The sequence below is a fragment of the Atta cephalotes genome, assembly GCF_000143395.1.
Source record: "Atta cephalotes unplaced genomic scaffold scaffold00015, whole genome shotgun sequence".
NCBI lineage: Eukaryota > Metazoa > Arthropoda > Insecta > Hymenoptera > Formicidae > Atta > Atta cephalotes.
Window position 1 is genome coordinate 3,322,681 of NW_012130079.1, and position 8,398 is coordinate 3,331,078.

The window sequence follows — 8,398 nt, forward strand, 5'->3', positions numbered from 1 at the left end:
CCTTGGCAGTCTCAGCATNTAAAGCAAATTAACGTTAATTTGTTTCTTATATTTACACATTTACTTTGTTGTTATTTGGTTTATAGCTTTTCTAAACTTTTATTTTTAATTTGTATTATTTGTATTATTGAACTATGTTATATGATGAATTATAATAGACTTAATTATAAAATTCTCATTTGTGTGTGTTCATTAGAATTCTAATTAAAGCAACCAGACTTTTTTTACAGCGCGCATTTTTATAACTTGAAAGGAATGTAAGTGTATGTTTGATATTTAGCGAAAACAAGAAAATTCTAGTACAGTTTTAGAGGGCAGCGCAAGAAAAAAATAAACTTATTATTCGCGCGTGTACAATAACCGTTATGAGGGAAAAAGGACAATTGCGATCTTATCTTAACATCCATATAACGGCAATAAAAAGAAAATCAACACATTGCAAATTGATCATACATCCATTATCTCGTCCATTTTCTCACGTTAGAGAAATAGATTGTTCCGCGATGCAATAAAAGTTGGCCGAATGGGATCAAAATGGTATCAAAAATTTTCCGAAGCGATAACAGCAGGATTTTCTCATAAAATAAACAGAAATCGAATGCACTTTACGTTGATCCCATTAGTCACTTAATTCCAAAGGGAACGTATCCATTGCAAATGATTCCGCACGTCCTATTTTGATCGATAAGAAGAGTTCCGTTGTCGCATCTTGAATTTTCGCTTCCGGGGAGGGAATGTATCGTTGCTTGCCGCGCATCAGGAATGCACACTGCACGGGCAGTATATACAGCATTATACACTTGTATATGCAACGGTGCACATAGGCAATGTTGATTGTTGCGTGAGTATACAATGCGGCGCGTTACAACAGTTGGTTGTGTCCTGGAAAGGGGAACGTTTGACAGTCTTCGACATCCCGTGAATACTGATACGAACAAACGGGACCTCCAAATAGATTTCGCGATAATAATCCGATTTTCTCGAAGAATGCACAACACGGAGGGAGGCGGCGAGGATGGGGCAAACGTGACGGTTTACCTTTAGAACCAGATTGTTTGTGCTAACGTTCGCAAGAAGGCTACAAGAGAACCTCTGTGCAATTTGACGAGGATAAAAACAACCTGAAACTAACTGATTGTCAGTTACTTAAATCCTGCGAGATAATCCTAAAATTGTTAAACCAAAATAATTTCTGCGAAATCGCGACCATTGTGTCAGGATATAATAAATCGAGTCACGATAAGTGTAAATGGACGAAATTCGCTTCTCTAACTTGAACTTCATTACGCAAGACTAATGCGCTCCCGTAACTTTACGTCACTTTCGTCGTGCCCTGTTTTTAGGTGACAAATATTCCATTCTGTGATGACGATGGGTCGATTTCGTCGTGTGACTTCGGATGTGTTAGCACAACCGCTGCGCAGAGTTAAGGAACTACTAATGGCTTCGTTAATACCAGCCGCCGAATCGGTGATGGAATAAGGCTTAAATTTGAACCTGCACCGGAGATGGAGCAAGGGGGCTCCCTGCGGTATAATCTCGACCTTCTCTTCATGGATCGAAGGTTAAGCCTCTCCTCCACTCTATCCCTAGAGCCAATCAAAAATTAGGTTGCATCTATCCATATGACCTGCGCGCTGCAAGCGCGAATGTTGCACTATCCACGTTAAAATATACAAACCATACCACCGTCCCAACAGAATTGCAACACTGAGTTCGAGATTAATCGACCTTTCTCGCTCTTCCTCACCTATATCTCAGTTTTTTTTATCTTGAACAAGCTACGATTAATATTGAAAAGATTAAGGGGAAAAATAATAAAATAATCAATCTTATTTATCAAATTTTCAGTGATCGGATTATTAAATTTTTCAAACTGTTTGAGAAAAAGATTTCAAGAATTTATAAAAATCCTAATTGATTTCTCGCACGATAAAATATTCTAAATGTAAAAATCTGCGATAAATAATTACTTTCAGCCAAATTTTACATCGTGAAAACATTAAAATTCAAAATTCAATGCACGAAAGAATTTGTGTTCAAAGTAAAATATGCTACTATGTTGGAACACATTCCATACATAATAAAACATACCGCGGTCGCAAATCCGATTCCATCCTACAAATCCATCGCATGATGTTCAAAATGTAGGAACATCATAAAATAGCAATGCTATAAAGCAAAATGGCTATTCAATATTGTGTATATCAAATTGTCAGCTTTTCAAATTTAAATTATGTATAAGATAAATTTATATACCATAATTCCTTCATTACGATCAATATAGTCGTCAATTTTGATATAGTTCGAAATAAAAATATATTTGCATTTAACAATTAAGTACTATACTCGAAAAAAACATTAGAAAGAAAAGCTTGAAAAACATCGAGAAACATATTGATGAAACTATAAATTTTTTTCAACGCCAAGTGAACGGAATAATCGATCATCAAAGTACTTGATAGAAAAATTTTATTACAACTCAGATTCTTTTAAACAAAAAAAAACAAAAAAAAACAAACAAAACAAAACAAAAAAAAGAAGCGAGCTCTTGAGATATAGTGCGGATAAACGGAGCGGATGCAGAAAATTGATTCCTGCATTCTTGATTCTACGGCACCCTCATCACTCTTATCCGTTGCAGTGTCAGCTGCAGCGGCATGACGAAATATTTTCCAACTTTGTCGGGGAGTATCGAAAATCGCGATAACCATTGAATACATCCCATATACGTGTGTACATGGTCGTAGGGTTATATTTAGATAGTCGTGCGACCGGCGAACAAGCGCGCACACAACACGCATGGGACACAGACGTACGTATATACGGCGTGCATACACATATTGCAGCGTATGCCACATCGTGTGTTTGCATATGTGTACACACATCGCGTCGCGTCGCGTCGCGTCGAGTCGCGTCGGCTACATGTATCCGTGTGCATGTATCAACGTTCCCAGAAACACGTTACACTGACCCAAGGGACTCGTATCTTTGATACTGGGTCATCCCATGACAAATTGATCGGTGACATTGCGCCGTTGAGCTTCGGCATGAGTCTTCCACGCTCGAACGAGGAAGATCCTTTCGAGGGACATGTACGATGCGGTGGATTATACTACCGCTAGGTGTGAGATCCGCTAGATCCGCGTCTAGGCTGTGCTGGGTAAATTTCAGAGGTATAGCACTGATACCATTATATGAAATATGTTAAGCCTGTGGGGAAATATGGCCTATAGGAAAATGATATTTGCGACAAATATTTGTCATTTATACAAATAGCAAACACAGTGTTTAAAATTTTATTTTATTTCCAACACAAATAAACGTAAATTTAATTTGCGTTTAAGTAACAATCGTAAAATAATTGAATATTTTCAATTTTTTTATGTATTATCAAATTAATATACTCTTTAGATTTTTAAATAGATTTGGCAAGTATGATTCTGGAGATATTATACTATATATAGAAATCGCGCCGGTTAAATGTATATATGATATTATTAATATCATGAATGAGTAACGTTGCTATTTAAATTAATTGGTAAATTTTTTTATAGCGTATATTTTTTATTATAGTGTTATTGCAATATTTAGTTTTATGCAAACTTTTGAAACGTATATTTCTCACGTAAATGCGAGGATTGCAGTAATTGGGGAAAAATTGAATATCGTAAAACAGGGTATCGAGTAATGTGCTGCAGCAACGTGAAAAATTGATTTCGAAGGTCAAATCAGGGTACCGATCGATTCGACGCGACGCGGTGGGCCGACCGAAATGCATTTACAGAGAAACAGAGAATGTGACAGAGAGAAAGAAAGAGAGAGAGAGAGAGGGAAGCATGTTCTGGAGCGTTAAAATTTCTGGCCGACGAACGGAACGCGACGTTCGACAGGCAAACCGATTCGACAAACGCTCCGTCTCGATTAGTGACTTTATTTAAATTTAAACGCCCGTTCGCCTATTCAATGGTGATTATCGCAGCTAGTAATTGCCGGGACGACATCGCGATTGATTGTTTTACGATCCTATCAGTGTGTTCTATTTTATCGGGGCCAGTGCGGTATAATCTACGAATACGCCTACGCGCGTGTGTACGCCTGTTCGAGGCGATTTAAAATTTCCGATACTCTCGCGAATGATAAAAAGCCAAATGGGCGTGATAGAAGCCGTTGGACGTAACACGCGCGTGCGATATTTTCGTGATATACGTTTACATGTAAAATCACTGGTAGTAAAATCGCCTGGGACGTATCCCATCCAATTCCGACATGACCCAATTCTGTTTCGTAAGCTGGTGGCGTGCCTTGTCATAGACGTCACGGAACATGATAAATGTTTTCCAAGTAAATGAGTAAATTGCATTCGATACAAAATTTATTTTTACCCCCTTGCAAATTATTATGTAGAGAATAAACGGAAATCTATTCCGAGTGATGTCGATATAACCTCCCAACGACATACAACTAAAATCTTTCGATACGTCGATCTCGTTGTTAAGCGGCTCAGTAATTACATAGTAATATCGTTCGAGTATCTTTAGATATGTGATAAAGATAAATAATCGTGCGATACTATTCGCGTTCATCAAAGACAGAAGAATGGCTTAACGCGGGTCAAAAGAAGCGCGCTTTGTGAGACCGCTTACGAACGAGAGAGATTGTTCGAAGCTCTGAAACGCACCGCATGATTACGGCACGTTGTCGGCGGGGGACGCGAGGGGTGCCCCAAATACGAGGCACAAGCGCAATTATTATTACGCTCGTTACTCGCATATTCCATTCAAAGCATTCGGGCGGACATTCGGTGGCAGCGACTGCCGCAGGGGTTATTATCCTATTGAGCTCGTAAGAAGCAGCCCGCGTGCGATGTCGTATGAGCCATCGTCTTACGACATCCTCTATCTGCTAACCAACGGAACATAGTGTAACAAGAAACGCTTAGCTCGTAGAGAACCCCGGTATAACTTCGCTGCTCCGAGAAGTATCTCGAGAGGAAGAGAGATCCCTCTTTCTCAGGAGGAAGAGATAGAGAGAGAGAGAGAGAGAGAGAGAGAGAGAGAGAGATAGAGAGGGATGGCAACTCCAGTATAACGAACGGCTTCGACGATAACATAGGGCGACGCCGAGGCGCCACGTCTGTGCGAAGACTGCGCGAGTCCCGACAAGACATACGAGAACGATACATCGTTCTCAAGAATCTCTCCTCGAGCGATTTTCAGTTCTATCGATCATTTCACCGACGACGAATAAGAACGGCGTACGGGAGGAAACGTAGATAGATGACGAAGCGGCTTGCACACAAACGAGATAGAGAGAGGAAAGTAGAAACCGAGTACCATTTTGTTCCCGTTATTAGATGACGGCAGATAGCCGATACGAATATAAACGACACGATGAAAACTAATTAGTAGTCGATGAGACAATCAAGCGTTTTCCGTTTATTTTGCCAAATGATAAGGAAGACTAGTAGTTGCGTTAATAAACGCGCAGCTTGAAACGCCTAGAGTCAACAATAATAATTGCGCATTAAATCTATTAAAAGTACTCATCCCAAGGAATGCTCCAAGTTAAGAGCGAATCAAAATCACTTTATTTTAACGTCATGAAAGTACAAAATGATTTAATATAAAATTTGATTATTCATTCACATTAAGAATTAAAATAAAATAATTTTGATTTTTTCATTGATTTTGTGTGTTCCTTGAGGAGAATTCTCGGTGCAGTTTTTAATGTTCATTAAAATTAACTTACAAAATAATTTTATCAGGATTAACTTATCATTTGTGAACAAAATGCATTTATCGTATAAATTTTGAATTAAGAAATACAGAATCTCAGATGATCAGAATACCAGTGATCAGAAAACAGCCAATTAGTATTCTTCATCTTTTTGTACCGCCGAGTGAAAGGTTCGAAACGAGAAGAATTTTATTAGAAAAGGACAAACAATCAATTTTTAAGAGACGTTTCTAATGAAAAAAAACCGACAGATATATACGTACCTATATAAGTTATTTCTGAATGATCTAGTTCTGTATAAAGATCAGGCTCTTTTTTTATGCGATACGTCCGTTTTAATACTCCGTAAAACGTTCCGCGCGATAATTATGAAGACGTAGTATATTTTCACGACAAAACTATATTACGGTCGTAAAAAAAGCTTCTCTCATAATGGCGATTCCATATGTGCTCTTAACCACATACACATGTATACGTGTGTGTAGAATGTATCCCCTCCATTTTTGCCTCCAATACTAAATTGCCGGAACCCGGCAATACTTTTATCGCTTCTTTTACGGCACCAACCTCCTTGCCTTCTAACTCCGTTTTTGAATCCGATGGGACTATAAAAATAAATTAGATAAGACGAAATAAATGAGTAAGAAACGACGGCGGCCTATATACTTGTTAAAAGAGAAAGAAAGCGTACTAAAAATTCACGAAAAGAATTTCTTCCGAAATTTTCTTTCGACATCAAGCGACGATTTTTTGCTCACTCTCGATTAACAGATCGAATATTCGATATTTCAGGATGCTTTAAGTTTAATTAAGTTTAATTTAAGTTCAATTTAAATATTTATATTTTAAGATTTTTAATATAGTTTAAATTTTATATTAGCTCAATACATATCACGTCATATCTTCATGTCATGATATAACATTGATGTGACATTAAGAAATAAAAGATAACTAATGTCATAATGCATAATTATATCCAATTCTTATAAATACACGTGATCGATCTAATAAATCTTTCTCATTTATTCATAGGAACGAGAGCAAAAGAATCGGGCGAAGAATAGTATCGTTAATAATTTGCTCGTTGCTGATGACAATGGAGGTGAAGACAGTGGCAGCTATGAACGTGACAAACGTATCGTCCGTGGTAGTGTCGACGCTGAAACCGTTTACAACGACGGAAGTAGTTTATCAGCGATTCGCCATCGAGCCGATGGATCAAACCGCGGTGATTGGCAGCCGGGTGACGCTTCCATGCCGAGTTCTCGATCAAAAGGGGCCCATTCAATGGACCAAGGACGACTTTGGCCTAGGAGCTGTTAGGAATCTCACCGGATACGAGCGATACGCCATGATCGGTAGCGATGAAGAAGGCAAGTATAAGCGAATAAGATAATTCCGGAAATTCTGTTTTCACGCTCAAATGGATTCCTTCATCAACCGCGTAACATACAGATACTGCAATTATGCAAAATACAGTGCGATTTGCGATTATGAAACTTCCTGTCTTACAAAAGAACATTCCAAAAGTCAAATATCAAGAAACTAACGTTACTAGTTAGATTTTGTTCCAAGGCCCTCTTTGGACCCAATAAGAAAAAAATCAAGGTCTTATTAAGTATAATCGTCTAATGGCTCTCTTACAACTTTTATTTGAAACATTTTTTTTCAAAAATGTATTGTTCTTGAGATATTTTGTGTTTAAATTAAAATGGCCAAACATGTTTCGGTCCAAGTCAAGGATACGGAATCCGTAGCATCTCAAGATTTAATCATCTAGAATATCTATTTCAAATGTAATTTCGATTGTTACCGTTAATTTTTCTGCACCATTTGTGGAATGTTCTCTTTAATCTTTAGAAAGATTCCTTTTATTTCGTTTTACTAGGAAAAGATTGGGAAATTCATTTATTCGATAACTAACTTTCGGCAATTTTTTTAGCTTTAGAACTCGTGAAATAACGCTTGAAACAATAACCGAGGATCATCCTATATATTAATGTTTTTCGATACAATGTTTTACGCTCTCTCGAACGTGAACTTAACCACGTTTAAATTTCCTACTGATAGAACTGCACTTTTTATGAGTAAAGGATTATTTAAAAATCTATACGCTACATCAACATACTATAATACGCCGCTGGCCTGTTTACTCGTTCAAATTCAATTTCCGGCCGCAAGGTATTGATTTTCTGCCGTGTCGAAAAAGTGTATACACATTCGCCCGTAGAACTTGCGCATCATGAAAAAATATTTCACGTTACTTAGAGATTATATTCGTAGCACACATAATATATAAAGAAAGAAAGAACTTGGATATATTCTTAAGAGACTTCCACGGGTCCTTTCTATATAAAGATTATGCATTTTGCGGGTTTCTTCTGTGTCCAGATTCATTCTTGGAATGCCAACGTTTCGTAAACCTTGCAGTTCACTTCATCAAGGTGAGTATCAGGCTGTTCCTCGCGAAACGCATAATCTTTATGTAACTTGAATATGTATATAGTAACATTCGATATAAAATAATGAGGTATATATATATATATATATATATATATATATATTGTGTAGTATATAGTATACGTATATATTACTATTGTACGAGTAGTAGGTAAAGTTAAGTAACGTAAACGTAAACTAAAAATAAACTAAAACTAAC

The 8,398-nt window shown here is 37.3% G+C and overlaps 1 protein-coding gene across 1 annotated transcript in view; it reads left to right on the plus strand.

Annotated features, from left to right (window-relative positions):
- LOC105618061 (irregular chiasm C-roughest protein-like) overlaps positions 1–8,398 on the plus strand; it is a 128,325-nt gene that overhangs the window by 76,007 nt on the left and 43,920 nt on the right. Inside the window, exon 2 of the mRNA XM_012199599.1 lies at positions 6,772–7,112. Within this exon, the coding sequence (XP_012054989.1) occupies positions 6,772–7,112 (341 nt within the window). The remainder of the gene's footprint in view (positions 1–6,771; positions 7,113–8,398) is intronic.